The sequence below is a fragment of the Trifolium pratense genome, linkage group LG1 (assembly GCF_020283565.1).
Source record: "Trifolium pratense cultivar HEN17-A07 linkage group LG1, ARS_RC_1.1, whole genome shotgun sequence".
Classification (NCBI taxonomy): Eukaryota; Viridiplantae; Streptophyta; class Magnoliopsida; order Fabales; family Fabaceae; genus Trifolium; species Trifolium pratense.
This window is the reverse complement of record NC_060059.1, coordinates 7,367,113-7,382,976: the sequence shown is the minus strand read 5'-3', so window position 1 is coordinate 7,382,976 and position 15,864 is coordinate 7,367,113. Positions and strand designations below refer to the sequence as shown.

The 15,864-nt window shown below is 32.0% G+C and overlaps 3 protein-coding genes across 3 annotated transcripts; all 3 read left to right on the top strand.

Annotated features, from left to right (window-relative positions):
• The first annotated feature begins 1,099 nt into the window (after positions 1-1,099).
• Positions 1,100-5,439, top strand: LOC123903658 (protein S-acyltransferase 8-like). Its single transcript, XM_045953285.1, has 5 exons — positions 1,100-1,552; positions 2,998-3,183; positions 3,597-3,893; positions 4,004-4,240; positions 4,511-5,439. The coding sequence occupies exons 1-5, from the start codon at positions 1,511-1,513 to the stop codon at positions 5,015-5,017; spliced, it is 1,269 nt and encodes a 422-aa protein (XP_045809241.1). The 5' UTR covers positions 1,100-1,510; the 3' UTR covers positions 5,018-5,439.
• A 1,345-nt stretch (positions 5,440-6,784) lies between these two features.
• Positions 6,785-7,537, top strand: LOC123903642. Its single transcript, XM_045953284.1, has one exon. It carries the CDS (start codon positions 6,845-6,847, stop codon positions 7,388-7,390), a length of 546 nt encoding a protein of 181 aa, XP_045809240.1. The 5' UTR covers positions 6,785-6,844; the 3' UTR covers positions 7,391-7,537.
• Positions 7,538-11,290: 3,753 nt separating this feature from the next.
• Positions 11,291-12,030, top strand: LOC123903626. Its single transcript, XM_045953283.1, has one exon. It carries the CDS (start codon positions 11,353-11,355, stop codon positions 11,896-11,898), a length of 546 nt encoding a protein of 181 aa, XP_045809239.1. The 5' UTR covers positions 11,291-11,352; the 3' UTR covers positions 11,899-12,030.
• Positions 12,031-15,864: the final 3,834 nt, after the last annotated feature.

Sequence of the window (15,864 nt, the reverse complement as noted above, 5' to 3'; positions counted from 1 at the left end):
TATCTTATATTTGTTATCCAATGGTCTATTATCAACATTATTTCCTCAATTTATTTTTTAAATTGAGAAAATTCTCTCTCTAAGATTTTATGTAAAGAATAAATTATACTAATACAAAAAAGTATTACAAATCAAATGTGCTATTGAAGTGAAAATTGTTTTTTAATTACTTAACGTTTGTTAAATGTAAAATAATTTGACTAATAAGGATAAATACATGTTAGACTCTCACAACTAAACAAATCTATCTTGAATCATGTCTAAGAGATGTATCCACATGAAAGTAGCTAGTTATTTAACACAATCTATGTTAGAATTCAAGTACATGATTGAGGAGAACCCAACCAAAAAATCAGTCCAATAGGTAGAAAAATCTCATGATTTAAATATTGGTGAATACTTCGATATACTCGATGTGAGACTCCAAATAATCTATAAGTTAAAAATAAAAGTGCAAATAATATAACATGTTCATGATATACTGATGTGTGACTCCTAACGATCTTTGAACAAAATCTTTTTCACACACTTTCAATTCTACCTTTCATAATTAAAGAACAATCGTCTCATTCAAAGTATCGATGATATATGCGACATTGTATATATTTATATTTTGTAAATATTTTAGAAATACACAACAAAAATAAATGACAATGTATTTTTACTCTTGTGTGAACCATATATTTTCTACATGTAATTTTAGACATTGTATAAATCTATCTTTCGTTTTATTAGGTTAGATGTCATGATTGAAGTTTGAACTCCGATCTCTTCATTTTTAAAAAAAGATGGTTGTCAAAAAGAAAAATAGTTACGATAACTAGATCTCACATCTCAACTGTCTTGACAATCGTAAAATTAAATGATATGCAGCATACCTTAAAACTGTTACTGAATAAACAAAAAAAAATATTATTATTGCCATTTGCCAATAAAACAAACTTTTGCACTCAATTCTTTGTCATGATAAACCTAACAAAATTACACAACTGAGTATATCTCCATCAGAACCGTTGGATCATGCTTTTATAACATAGACCCCACTGGTACAATGACGTGGCAAAGTAAGTAAAAAAATAGATACTGAGAACAAAATTTCACTGTGACAAAAACAGAAAGATTGTGACATGAGTCATAAGATGAAATGAATGAAACCCAAGTTATTATTTCTTCTCTCCTTCAAAAAAAATTCATCCTTTTCACATTTTTTTTCTTTCTCTACACAAGATTTTTCTTTTCCTCTGCTCAAAAACCAAACTTTTTCAATTCTAAACTCAGAAAACCGCTTCTTTGGATCACACCCTTTTTCTCTCTCTCTTCTTCTTCTTCTTTTCTTCTGCTTGAAGCTTTTGCATCATTCCAAACAAAGCCCACAATTTTTGACCCTTAATCAAACCCTCTGATTCAGCTGAATGCTAATGAAACTGAGATGAACAGTTTCCATTTCTGGGTCTTACCTTTTCTCTCTTTTCCTGCTTAGTGTCAAACAGAGCAGCAGGACTATTCATTCATGGCAGCAAAGCGCGTGTATCAAGTTTGGAAAGGAAGTAATGTAAAGTTCTCTCCTTTTTCATATTCTTGTTTATATTTTAGCTCTTATTTCATTTGGGTATGCTCTAGATTTGTGGGTCTATGATTTGTTGTTATGCTTCATATTGCAAGCTTTGAATTTCTGAGGTAGTTTTTTTTTTTTTTGGAATGCGGAAGTGAAATGGGATTTTTTAAAAGTGTGTTTTTTATTTTTTCTGTAAATTACGAGTAATTAATTACTAGTTAGGTGTGTATTGAATGTTGAGGTATTTTTGGCTGCTGAGATTGTACTTTTTTTTTGGTCAAGTGAGATTGTACTTTTTTATTTGTTTATTTTGGGAATTCTGTAATTGTATGAGCAGTGGTTTAATCAAGTGGTTGAGCACTTGAACTCGAGTGGTTAATGAGATAGTTGAATTATTCAGGAGAATCCGAGTTCGAACTCCAGCACGAATAGTATTTGGCAAGACTTTACTTAATTTCCAGCCAAATTCTAAACTCAGTAATACAAGGCCCATTTTCCTAGGAACCGAAGGGTTAAAATTTAAAACTAAAAATGAAATAAAAAATGTGACTGTTGGGTCTGTATTCTGCCTGCCTGTGCCTGATTACAGCTAGCTTTCGCCTCAGTATCTTTGTTATTATTGAGGAGAGGTATCTGAAGCCATACTTTAATCTTGTGTGTTCTTAACTTATTTGAAGTGTTAGGCTCAATTTAATTGCTTTGTTTTTTTGAGGAAATAAGGTGGTTGCAGATTCAGATTTGGCATTTTTTTCCTTCTTTATAGTTTTGCTGAATCTTTTGATCAAGGTCTATGTTTAGTTTTGGTTGATATTAAGGTTGAATTGAGCAGTAGAGTGAGTTTAAGCTTTTGATAAATTTTCAATTTGTATCTTTGGATGATTGTTTCATGTAAAACGATAAAATCATGTCATTCACTGGCTAGCTCCTCCTTTTTTCCTTAATTTATGTTTTCAATGATTGTTCATTGTTAAATAAGGATGTAAAGTTTGTGATGAGATTATTAAATGAGTAAGATATAATGTAGGTTTGGTTATTGGTTGTATTATATTGATTTAAGATGGTGTGGAGTACTTGAGCAGTGGATTATTATGATTTTTTTGGTGTCTCGTGTTTATTTTACTCCATTGATATAGAACATGAGGTGATAATGTACAATTTGATTATGAACACATACATCAAATTATAGTTGAATTCTTGAGGTCTTTATAGAAGTATAGGCATAAAAATGCTAAAATAAGTTGATATTAATACTAACGTTTCTCTTATATATATTTTTCAGTGTTGTTTCCAATCTCCGAAAATGTTGTTTTTTTAACAATGTAATTCTGTTAATGCTGTAATCAATTTACTAATTTGAGAAGTGCTTTTGTTTCTCATGAACTATTTTCTGCCAATTGTTAAGTCTTATCAAGGCTCATACTTTTCTCCAAAATCTTTTGCAGAAATTCATATTTGGAGGGAGGTTGATATTTGGGCCTGATGCTAGGTCCTTGCTTATCACTTTGTCGCTGATTATTTTTCCAGTTATCATCTTTTGTGTATTTGTAGCAAGGCATCTTCGGCATGAATTTTCTTCATATTATTCAGGATATGCTATTTTAGTAGTGGCAATTCTCTTTACTATCCATGTAAGTTTTGTTCAATGTTTTTTTCACTATATTTGATGTTTTATCCATTGATTTGCATTGTCGAGGCTTGGTTTTTGTGTATGGTCCATAGTCTCAAAACGATTTAGTATATATGTATGTCATATTTTGGATGTGCAATATCATAATGTATCTTAACCATCTTCCTACATACCTGTTATGAGCCAATACCGAGAACTTCAGAAGTGTGGTTTGTTTAACTCGGTCACTTACATAACAAAGCAATTCATGATGCATCTATTAATTTTTTTCTTTCTCAATACTGTTTGGATTTACTAAAGTAAGGTTGAGAGCTGCTTTTGTGACAGCGTTTTCTTGTTATGTTGTTGGTTTTCTTCAATCTTCTGTACTGATCTTCTATACACACCGTATAATCCCTTAGTATATATTTCTAGGTCTTGGTGCTTCTCTGTCTTACTTCTGCACGTGATCCGGGTGTCATCCCCAGGAATTCACATCCACCAGAAGAAGAGTTTCGTTATGAGTCTTCTGGGGTAGGTGGACAACAAACGCCAAGCCTTCAGTTCCCACGAACAAAAGAAGTAATGGTCAATGGCCTTCCTGTAAAGGTGAAATATTGTGAAACTTGTATGCTGTATCGCCCTCCTCGTTGCTCGCATTGCTCCATATGCAACAACTGTGTTGAACGTTTCGATCACCATTGCCCTTGGGTGGGACAATGCATTGGACTGGTACATACGATATTCACAGTCATGATACATGTTTTCTTCTTCATTGATGTTCTTGGGTTGTTACTCGTTTACTTTTATCTAATTTCTTTTTTGGCCTTTTCAATGTGCAGAGGAACTACCGTTACTTCTTTCTGTTTGTTTCTTCCGCAACTATTCTATGCATCTACGTGTTTTCTTTCTCGGCATTTTACATAAAGGTTCTGATGGATAATAATGATATTGGCACAGTGTGGAAGGCGATGAAAGAATCCCCCGCATCTGTGGTTTTAATGGCTTATTGTTTCATCTCTTTGTGGTTTGTTGGTGGACTATCAGGTTTTCATTTGTACCTTATCGGCTCAAACCAGGTCAGTCAATTTCTTTTTCACATTTCTGGTTTTTATATCATTTTTATTTTCCATTGATTCGTGTACTTCAATAGTAGTTTGTAACTTTGCTAATCAAGTAAATTTTAAAGCGTGATTTTCAAGGCATGCTATGTGATATAATTAAACTGTATCGTGTCTATGTTCTTATATTTTATTAACTGTACTATTTTGTTCTCTGGAAATTGATTCTCAAAAGTTTGCATTACATGAATATCTTCGTCACCTAGTTTAGTGCCCTTTGTTTTGCAGACTACCTATGAAAACTTCCGTTATAGAGCTGATGGCAGGATCAATGTTTTTAATCAAGGCTGTTTAAATAATTTTCTGGAAGTGTTTTGCACAGAAATAAGACCCTCGAGGAACAATTTCAGGGATTTTGTTCAAGAGGAGGTACAAAGGCCGCTGACTACGGTCGTTGTCCGGGGACGTGAACCAGATGATTTAGGTGGAGATCGTCGTCCTAAGGTTGAAGATGATCTCGATATCGGTGAAGATTTATTGAAGATCTCACAGCGTAGGAATGTTGAAGAACTTGGCGAAGATATTCAAAGTAGAGGGAGCAATGGTGCGCCCTATAATACAGCTGAACCTGATTCAATTTTGTCATCAGATCATCGAGCTACCACAATACGATCTGATGCTAGGCACTCAAGTTGGGAAAGGAGTGGAAATTGGGAAATTGCACAAGATGTCTTTGCCAATTCAAATGTCACCGAAAGCAGAAATTATGTCACATCAAAGGAAGTACGCCAATGACGGGTATGATATGGTTTGTCCTTGTGATATTTTAATGACATCGAACATAATTGATATGTCATTACTTGGATACTCAAGATGGAAAAGAAAATGCTCCTTGATCAGATTTTGAACAGGAGTTGAGGTAATTAAACTTATGGTATAAAAACTTAGCTTATCTTATGTGGTAGTAATACTAATACTAGCTAGTTGTGATATGTGGATTTCATCATTTTTTTAATTGTCCAATATGTGGATTTCAACTTTACTTTGCTTTATTCTTTGTGTAAATAACTAGTTGTGATACTGAAAAACTATGCTACATATATTTCGTTTTAGGCACCGTAAATAGTAGATTATCCTTGCTATTAATGTGATATATTTTAGAGACTCTTTGTCATAGTTGGCAAAAAAAATTATATGGGAGTCATTTCAATTTGTTTCATTTCAATTTTTCGGACGTTGTAAAAGACATCAAAAAAGGCTTAGTTAAACTAGGTTGAATACGGTTGTTGTAAGTATGTGGTGTTCCACATTGCTTAGAAAAGTGGAGGTTGAACATTTTATAAGGAAAGAGAGAAGACTTATAAACCTAATGTTTAAGGTTTGGGGTAAAAGTGTGGTGTCCAACCGGGATCGAACTTCGGTCCCTTCACTTTCACTTTGTGTGTGTTAGTATACAATGACTTGTCATTTTGTCAAAAATACATGCATGCATCATCATTTGAATGGAGATTTTGTCCAACAAAGAAGTTAAAGACAAAAACAGGAAAAAATGCATTCCTAAAAAATGCATTCGTATAGATCATCTATGTCAAATTTTAAAAAAATTAAAAATCATTTGATATGTCATTGAGACCCATCAAGATTAACGGTTTATGAGTTTTTGTTAAATACCGTTAATATTGATAGGTCTCAATGACATATTAAATGATTTTCAATTTTTCTAAAAATTAACATGGATGGTCTATATGATACAAACTTTCAATCCAACGGTGAATTTTGTAAAATTCGTATTCGTTATAGCGATATCACGAACTTGTGCACCATGCATCACTTAATGTGGTGATGCATGTTAGACAAAGCCTAAAAATCAATAGCAACATAGTGAGAGTTCACATAAGAGGGACATTTGTAACTTTTATCTTGAAATTGATTTTTATGTAAAAATTCGGACTTCTTCTGTTCATTTTACGAGTGAGGTATTCATCATACTTTATGCTGATATCAATAGAGTTTACTAGGAAGTTGTGCTGGGTCTCAATAGATGAGGGGAATTGGAGGTATTCTTGTTGTTTTGTCCCACATGTGAATGTACTTCTAGTACCTTTTTATTTCTCTGAACCTCTTGTATCGTTTTTATATCAGTATATAATATATTGCCATTAAAAAAAATAAATCTTTAGTTTCCTAATAATATAAAAAGTTAATTTACTACCGCATCAAAATGTTACTAGCAATGCAGACAATATGAAATAGAGTTTTGAGTTGGAAAAAAATATTCCTCAAAGATAAGAAAGGGGGAGATCAATAGTTCTCTCTTATTAGTAATTATTTTCTCTTTAATTGCTTATTCAATCCCCTGCATGCAAAAAAAATAGAGTCATTAGGAAACATGTGTGTTTGACAAATTTCAAAGATGAATAAATTTAGAAAAATCAAAGTTAACCATACATCCCAAAGCATCACAATCGTTATGCATTCCTAAATACATGTTCATTCATTACCTTAAATTAGAAATTATGTTACTATAAAAACACCCCAATGTACACCTATGAGAAAGTAGGAACACACTCTCCCTCAAACCAAGGAACACTTTGTAAAAAAACAAAGAACAAAAGAACAAAAATGAATTCTTCAACATTTTGTTCTTTGTTCCTTGGTTTGATCCTAATTTCGCAATCACCTTTGTCTGCAAATGCAAGAGGACTCGGAGGAGGACTAGTCGATGAACTTTGCAACTCCGAATACATCGAGGATAAGATAGCATGTCACAGCATTCTAGGATCAAATCCAGAAGCCATGAAAGCAAAGAATTACAAACAACTCTCAAGGGCTATCCTTACAATAGGAATTAACAAAGCAGTTGAAGGACAAAATTTCCTTAAAGGATTGGCAGCTACAACGAAATCTCCAGCCCTAACACAATGTGCAAATTTTGATTATGATGGTGTTGTTGGCTCTTTTAAAAGTTCTCTTGGTGAAATCAAAGAGGATACTGAAACTGCTAATTATGATGCTGGTGTTGCTCATGATGGTCCTGCTCAATGTGATAGAGGAATGGAAGCTGAACACATTGTTAATCCCCAAGTTACAGCTCTTAACCGTCAGATCTTTTTACTTAGCCAAATGGCATCATATGCGACAGATAAACTTTCTGAAGTTACTCCTTAATTTCATGTATTGTATATAGATGAGGGAGAGTTATTATTGAAATCTAATAGCAATTTTGCTGCTATTTTTGTGTTCCTTACTTCCTTATATTACTGTCTTCTTTATTTCTGCATAAATAAATTTAGGGTTCTGCTAACATGTGCCCTAAGGGCACATTTTAAGGTGTATTTAATTAACTAATATCTCATTTAATATACTTCAAAAATAGCAATAATCAACTTTATTAATTAAAAGATATAGTTCACTATATTTATTACCTATTTAAAAAAATTGCATAGACAAAATATGATACTTGCCAAATACTTGATGTATGATCACGCGTTTGGTCAAAAAAAAAATTTGCTACAAAGCTTTTTTTTTTGTCAAACCTTTTTTTAAGTTGAAAAAAAAAATTAAATTATAAGTAAGTATTATAAAATTCTAAAACATATTAGCAATTCAAAAGCTAAAATAGTACTAGCAATCGTTATCATTACAACATAATACTATAATATTCGGTCTTGTTCACCGAGAAAAAGCAAAAAATACAAGTCATCATTAATTAAGTAGTATTACCAGGAGTACTATAAGCCTGATTGTTAACAAACAAAAACAAAAATTGGAATCATATAATTATGGTTGTATAATCATGCGCGTCATCATAAATTAAATTTGGCAGCATATAATATTTTTTCTTTTCAATTCTTTTAAATAGGTAATAAATATAGTGGACCATATCTTTTAATTAATAGAGTTGATTATTACTATTTTTAAAGTAAATTAAATGAAATATTAGTTAATTAAATGCACCTTAAAATGTGCCCTTGGGGCACATGTTAGCATTTGCCATAAATTTAATTTGAGTGCACAAGAACAAATTCATTTCTTCATTAAACATGGAAACATAAAATGTAGATCTCAAACTAAGACATTAACTAGTTGATTAATTAGAAGATCGTTAGAATATCAGGTACAATCATTGCAATATCATATGTAATTATGTGTAATTATTTAGTTGCCAATTCCAATTGTATACGTTGACAAATCATGCTTGAATGTTGGCATCGGGTTGTATATTTATATCTCCTATAATGAATAGAAAAGTATTGCACTCAATTTCTTTATAGTATCAGAGTATCCTCCACGATCTGCTAGACCGCATGCTATCAATTTCTGATCGGGTCATACAACATTTATATCCGCACCCAAAGCCCAATAGCGTTGGACGCGAGGGGTGTTAAGAAGTCTCACATTGATTAATATGTGTTTATAAAGTAGAGGCAATCCTCGCTTTACAAGCCAGTTTTGTATGGTTGAGGTATAGCGGATCCTTTGGGACAACCCGAGTTTGATTTATGGTGGGAACAATTCCTGGATAGACTTTACTTACCTCACGGATGAACTCTGGATTATCGGGTTTGACCCCTGCATATATATAATGCAATGTGCCTACAAACTGAGTTAAGCTCACGGAGACTTAGATTGGTTTTTATTATGTAGTATTTTACCATAATTTTCAAACTTGAAACATAGCTGTCACAATGGTTCTTTGCTACAACTTAAAACAAAAGCAAGCCAAAAGCCTCCCACCATATAAAATTTGCTACCAGAATATATATACAACAACTAAACAAAGAGACTAAAACAAGACTAAACCAACAACAGCATTTAACAGCATGAGATGAAACAAAATTCCAACACAATAAAGAGGATGAGAATTGACTGGATTTGCAGGCATTTTTTTTTTTGTTCTTTCCCCTTACTGCATAAACAACTTTCTTCTTCCTCCTTTCTTTATATAATCTACCTTTCATTATCCACAAAGGGTGTCATTTAACACAGACCACTATTCAAGATGATATGGGGCACAAAGTAACTCTTCATGTTTAATTGTTTTGAACCATTGCATTTGTTGCAAGATTAAATATAAGTTGAGTTTTCAAAGCAAAGTCTTTTGGTTTTTGTTTTTTCTAATTAACCCTCTCATAAATTGAGGGTATATGCTCTATGCTGGCGTGACATTATGTGGCACCAATTAAATTTATCCACATGTATTTAAGTCAAACATAATTAATTTTTTATTATATTCTATGAATTTACATTTTGATCCTAATTGCTTCTAATTTGTTTGTTTTTTCTTCAAATTGTTTTACGGTCTCAAATAACTTTCTTCTTGGCATTAAAAAAAAAAGCTTTCTTCTTATCGTCAAAAAACTTTCAATTCATCTTCGTTATGATTTCACATTCAGATTCGCTCTCTGATTTCACTTTCAAGCTTCAGATTCGTTCTTTGTATGGAACCTTCAAGCTTCAGAAGAAATCAGAGAGTGATTAAAACATACAACAGAATAAAAAATAAAATTAATGTTACCTAGCCGAATCCGATTCTAGAACAAACGTAGCAGATGATGGACAAGTGATTCCGGAAGAGGTGAATGAGCGTTTGAAGGTTGAAGGAAGGGCAAGAAGAAGCGGAAATTGCAGAAGAGGAGAAACGGCGACGGCGATGACAATTGCAGAAGAGAAGAAGTGGTCACGGCGAAGAAGAAGACCACGACAAAGAAGAAGTGTCTTGTTGAAGGAAGGATCACAAGTGAAGCGGAAAATTGGTGGCCAATGATAAGAATGGAGAAAGAAACAGTGAAAATTTGGTGGTTGATCGTAAAATTTGGTGGTTGAAGCTTGCTATGATGAAAATTGATGGTAAAGTGAAGCGTTTACACAAATAGCCTAAAATATAATTAAAGAAAAATAGTAACCTAAAATATAATTAATTGAAAATAAAAGTAGTTAAAATTACTTTGTGGTAAAATATTATTTATGTTTGACTTAGATATATGTGGATGAATTTCATTGGTGCCACATCAGCATAGGGCATATGCCCTCAATTTATGTGAGGGTAGAGAAGTAGTGACCAAACTGACACAATACACGAATCAGAAGAATCACAAATCAGAAGAAATTGATGAATCAGAAGTTGATGAATCGCAAATCAGAAGTATCAACATAGAAACAATATGTGAAGCAGAAGGTTCAGTGATAGATAAACCTGGAAAAGCAAAGCTGCGAAGAAACTGAATGAGATGAAATCACGATAGAGAGTAGAAAAAGATATTCATGTTCTCATTGTACAAGTGAGTGTCACAATATATTAATTTTTCTTTGTAGGGTAGTATGTCACACTTTTTAAGAAATGTTACAAAATCACACACATCAGTAACATTTTTTTATTTGGAAAATAAAAACTAGTTCATCATAAAAGGACATTTGTAACTTTTATCTTTGAACTGGTTTTTATATAAAAAGTATAGCGGATATCCCATCTCATGTTGGTGCTTTTGAGGGGCTCTAGTTTGTTGATAGTGTGCATCATTGTTTCCTTGTAGTTTTATTTGTCTGTTTGTTTTCCTGTCTTATCTTAGAGATTGATGGATTTTGGGACATGTACATCTGGTACCTCTTTATTTTTCTGAACCGCTTGTACTTTTTTTGTTTTTATATTAATATATAATATATTTCCATTCAAAAAAATAAATCTTTAGTTTCCTAATAATATAAAAATTTAATTTACTACCACATCAAAATGTTACCTGCAATGCAAGCAATATGAAATAGAGTTTTGAGTTGGAAAAAAAATATTCCTCAAAGATAAGAAAGGGGGAGATCAATAGTTCTCTCTTATTAGTAATTATTTTCTCTTTAATTGCTTATTCAATCCCCTGCATGCAAAAAAATAGAGTCATTAGCAAACATGTGTGTTTGACAAATTTCAAAGATGATTAAATTTAGAAAAATCAAAGTTAACCATACATCCCAAGCATCACAATCGTTATGCATTCCTAAATACATGTTCATTCATTAACTTAAATTAGAAATTATGTTACTATAAAAACAACCCAATCTACACCTCTGAGAATGTAGGAACACACTCTCCCTCAAACCAAGGAACACTTTGTAAAAAAACAAAGAACAAAAGAACAAAAATGAATTCTTCAACATTTTGTTCTTTGTTCCTTGGTTTGATCCTAATTTCGCAATCACCTTTGTCTGCAAATGCAAGAGGACTCGGAGGAGGACTAGTCGATGAACTTTGCAACTCCGAATACATCGAGGATAAGATAGCATGTCACAGCATTCTAGGATCAAATCCAGAAGCCATGAAAGCAAAGAATTACAAACAACTCTCAAAGGCTATCCTTACAATCGGAATTAACAAAGCAGTTGAAGGACAAAATTTCCTTAAAGGATTGGCAGCTACAACGAAATCTCCAGCCCTAACACAATGTGCAAATTTTGATTATGATGGTGTTGTTGGCTCTTTTAAAAGTTCTCTTGGTGAAATCAAAGAGGATACTGAAACTGCTAATTATGATGCTGGTGTTGCTCATGATGGTCCTGCTCAATGTGATAGAGGAATGGAAGCTGAACACATTGTTAATCCCCAAGTTACAGCTCTTAACCGTCAGATCTTTTTACTTAGCCAAATGGCATCATATGCGACAGATAAACTTTCCGAAGTTACTCCTTAATTTCGTGTATTCTATATAGATGAGGGAGAGTTATTAATGAAATCTAATAGCAATTTTGCTGCTATTTTTGTGTCCCTTATATTACTGTCTTATTTATTTCTGCATAAATAAATTTAGTTTGAGTGCACAAGAACAAAATCATTTCTTCATTAAACATGGAAACATAAAATGTAGATCTCAAACCAAGACATTGGGTTCAAGTGATTAATGCGCTCCCCGTGTAGGACTATTAACTAGTTGACTAATTAGAATTGATTAATTAGAAGATCGTTAGAATATCAGGTACAATCATTGCAATATCATATGTAATTATGTGTAATTATTTAGTTGCCAATTCCAATTGTAATTATTTAGCCTTTGTTATTTTGCTCACCCCTATTACGTTGACAAAGCAGTTGAAGGACAAAATTTCCTTAAAGGATTGGCAGCTACAACGAAATCTCCAGCCTTAACACACGATGTGCAAATTTTGATTATGATGGTGTTGTTGGTTCTTTTAAAAGTGCTCTTGGTGAAATCAAAGAGGATGCTGAAACTGCTAGTTATGATGCTGCTGTTTCTATTGATGGTCCTACTACATGTGATAGAGGATTGGAAGCTGAACACTTTGTTAATCCTCAAGTTACAGCTCTTAACCGTCAGATCTTTTTAGTTTGCGAAATGGCAAGGTATGCCACAGATAAACTTTAAATTGGGTTTGATGTATTTTAGGGTCTCCTCAATTTCGTGTAATGTATATGTATATGAAGGAGGGAGAGTTATTAATAAAAATCTAATACTAGCAATTTATTGCTATTTTTGTGTTCCTTATATTGTTATCTTCTTTATTTCTGCATAAATTTAATTTGATGCTCAATCAATATTCAACAAATGAGGCACAAAGCCTTTAAATACAACCCTCAAGGTTAAAAGAGTAAATAACATAAAATAAACTATTTATTTAAAATAAACTATTAAACTATACTTAATTTCTGTCACAGAACCCCATCCAGCGATAGATTGACAACCAAACATTGTGTGCAAAAGAGCGGGAAATTTGCAATTGGTTACAGCTTTCGACAGCAGCTTTGCAGAACACACATAAATCATTACCTGCGGGAATAACTCCTCTCTCGCAATCAGAGAGTCTTTAGTCGTGATTCTGTCAAGCAAAGCGCGCTAGCCATGTACCAGGAATTTTGTTGGTGCAGAGCATTTTCACAATTGCTTAAACAGTCTCTGGTTCGCTGCAGAGCTCTATTCTTGATTCATTAAAAATTGCAAATGATTATACGTTGACCTTACATAACTATTCCTGTTAGCCTTTCTGCTGCAATTAAAAATAAAAAAGGTAAAGATCTCCTTGGCGCAATTCTTTACCAACCTTAAAGTCTCCCGTCGGACTACGGACTACCATTAACCAAAATGTACATGGAAGTATAAAAAAACATGCTCTCATCTATTTCAACCAACCTTCTGCAAATCCCATTTTAATCATCATTTTTTCGAAGTAACTCCATCCGACTGTGTCGCAAGCACGTTCAAGCATAATAATAGTAATAATCCCTATTGATTGAATATACTAGTTGTTTGGAATAGAACTTGTTGCGGATAAGACTTATGTGTCTTTCCTTCAAAAGTAAACTTCTCCTTTCTCATATTGATAGTCCTGATTTATAAGGATTAAAATTTACCAAATCAAAGAGTTTAAGCAGCTTCTTTTGTAGAAAGAGAAATCTTTGAACGTTGATATCATGTTATGGTTTTGATTCTCATGTGGAGCATTTCATTAGTTTGTACAAACATTGTTCTAACATCATCATTATATGTTCTGAAAAGAATTTCATAGCACGGGAAAATAAAAATCAATAGCAACATAGTGAGAGTTCATCATAAGAGGACATTTGTTACATTTACCATATTGATCTTTAGTTTCCTAATAACATAAAATGTTACTTGCAACGCAAGTTTTATGAAATAGAGTTTTGAGTTGGAAAACAACATTATTCCACGGAGATAAGAAAGCGTTTAATGGAGATGCACTGATAGTGTAAAATAGTTTTACGCGACCGTCCAATAAAAAATCATCAATTTGTCATGTCATGTTAAAAAAGTGGGGTAATGTGACAGAAAACATGATTGTTATTGGTTGACATTATAAAACTATAATGTCGTTGCAAATTCCTTTTTCTCGATAAGAAAAGGGAGAGATCAATAGTTCTCTCTTATTAGTAATTATTATCTCTTTAATTGTGATTCAAACCCCTGCATGCAAAGAAAATGGAGAGACTCGTTAGCAAGCATGTGTGTTTGACGAATTTCAAAGATGAATAATTTCAGAAAAATCAAAGATCACCATATATCCCAAGCATCACAATTGCTATGCATTCCTAAAAACCTGTTCATTACCTTAAATTGGAATTTATGTTACTATTAAAAGGATTGAGGTTTGCTGATGTAAGCTTTCACACATTTATCACACTATTTTAACTCATGCCGGTTAATGGTAGATCAGACGGTTTATATTAATGTTGTTATAAAGTCACTTAAAACGATCAGACGATTAATAGTGATGTGTTATATTTTAAATAACTTATCATATGATTTCATGATATAAAATCATTCAAGTTGATTAATTAATTAATTACTTTTCATTAATTAAATTACAAAATTTAAGTTTAAAAATAAATCTTAGGGGGGTTTTCTTTTAATTTATGAATGATCATCATTTCACATCATTGGGTCTTATGACACGTTATGTAAAATACTACATCATCATTTTTTAAACTTCAATTCTATGGGTGTTCAATTCTAAACTGATCTAAATTAAAACTATAAATCGATCTAAAAAATAAAAAACTGCAAAAATTTGAATGATGTGTTTGAATGTTTTTTTGTTGAAAACAGTTAAATGATACCAGAATTTGGATTGAGACTAGCTTCTCCAACCCATTTTATTCTTACTTCAAACCAATTGAACTACTCTCCTTCTTATGTGTTGTTTTATCTTTAGCTTCAATTTGTGCTATTAAGCTTCAAACTCTAAAAAAAAAAAAAAAACCTTCAAAGACGCTTCTTAATTCACAACCTAACTTTTTATCTAACCTATATATAGTTAGGAATGCAAATAGGTTACACTTTAGTCAAAAGAAGAAAAAAAATGGTGTGCACTTGTTACAAATTAAAAAAAATGACATTTAATAATTTAAATATTTATAAAAAAATATAATTTATTTATGTTTGTTTATCAAATAAAAATTATGACATTTTTTAGATTAAAATATATATATATATATATATATAAAATAAACTCATTTAACTCTTTTTTATAAAAGAATATCTTCTTCGCACAACAGTAGAGATTAATATATCTTAAATTCGATAGGATCATAATAATAAGCGTAAAAATTTCTTTTAAGAGATATTACTTTAAAACTCTAGTTAACAACAATTTTTTATAGATATAAATTTTTTGGCCAGGTAGAGTTTTAAAGTGGAATCTCTTGAAAGAAACTTTTTACATCATTATTATTATGATCCTACCCAATTTAAGAGATGATTTAATATACCCATAATAATGGTTTAACCGTTGATACTCGATATATAAGATTGCTTAATAATTTAACCAAGTTACTCTTATTGTTTGAGAGAGATTGAGATAAAAACCGATTGAAATGAGAACCAAATTTAAAAAATTAATGTACAATAACCGTTTAACTCTCTTTGAGGCAACAAATTATTGTCAACTAGAATAACTAAGATAAGACTTTAAAGGTGATTGAATCCTCTCCTTCACCCTCATCTCCATCTCTCTCAATCCTCTCTATCTCTCTCTTAATTTCAATCTCTCTCATCAATAAATTTTTTTAAAATAATAACGAGAGAGAGTGAGATTAAGAGAGAGATAGAGAGGATTGAGAGATGGTGAAGAGAGTGAAGGAGATTATCCAAATCCACTTTAAAGAGGTTTAAAGTCTAAGACTTTTT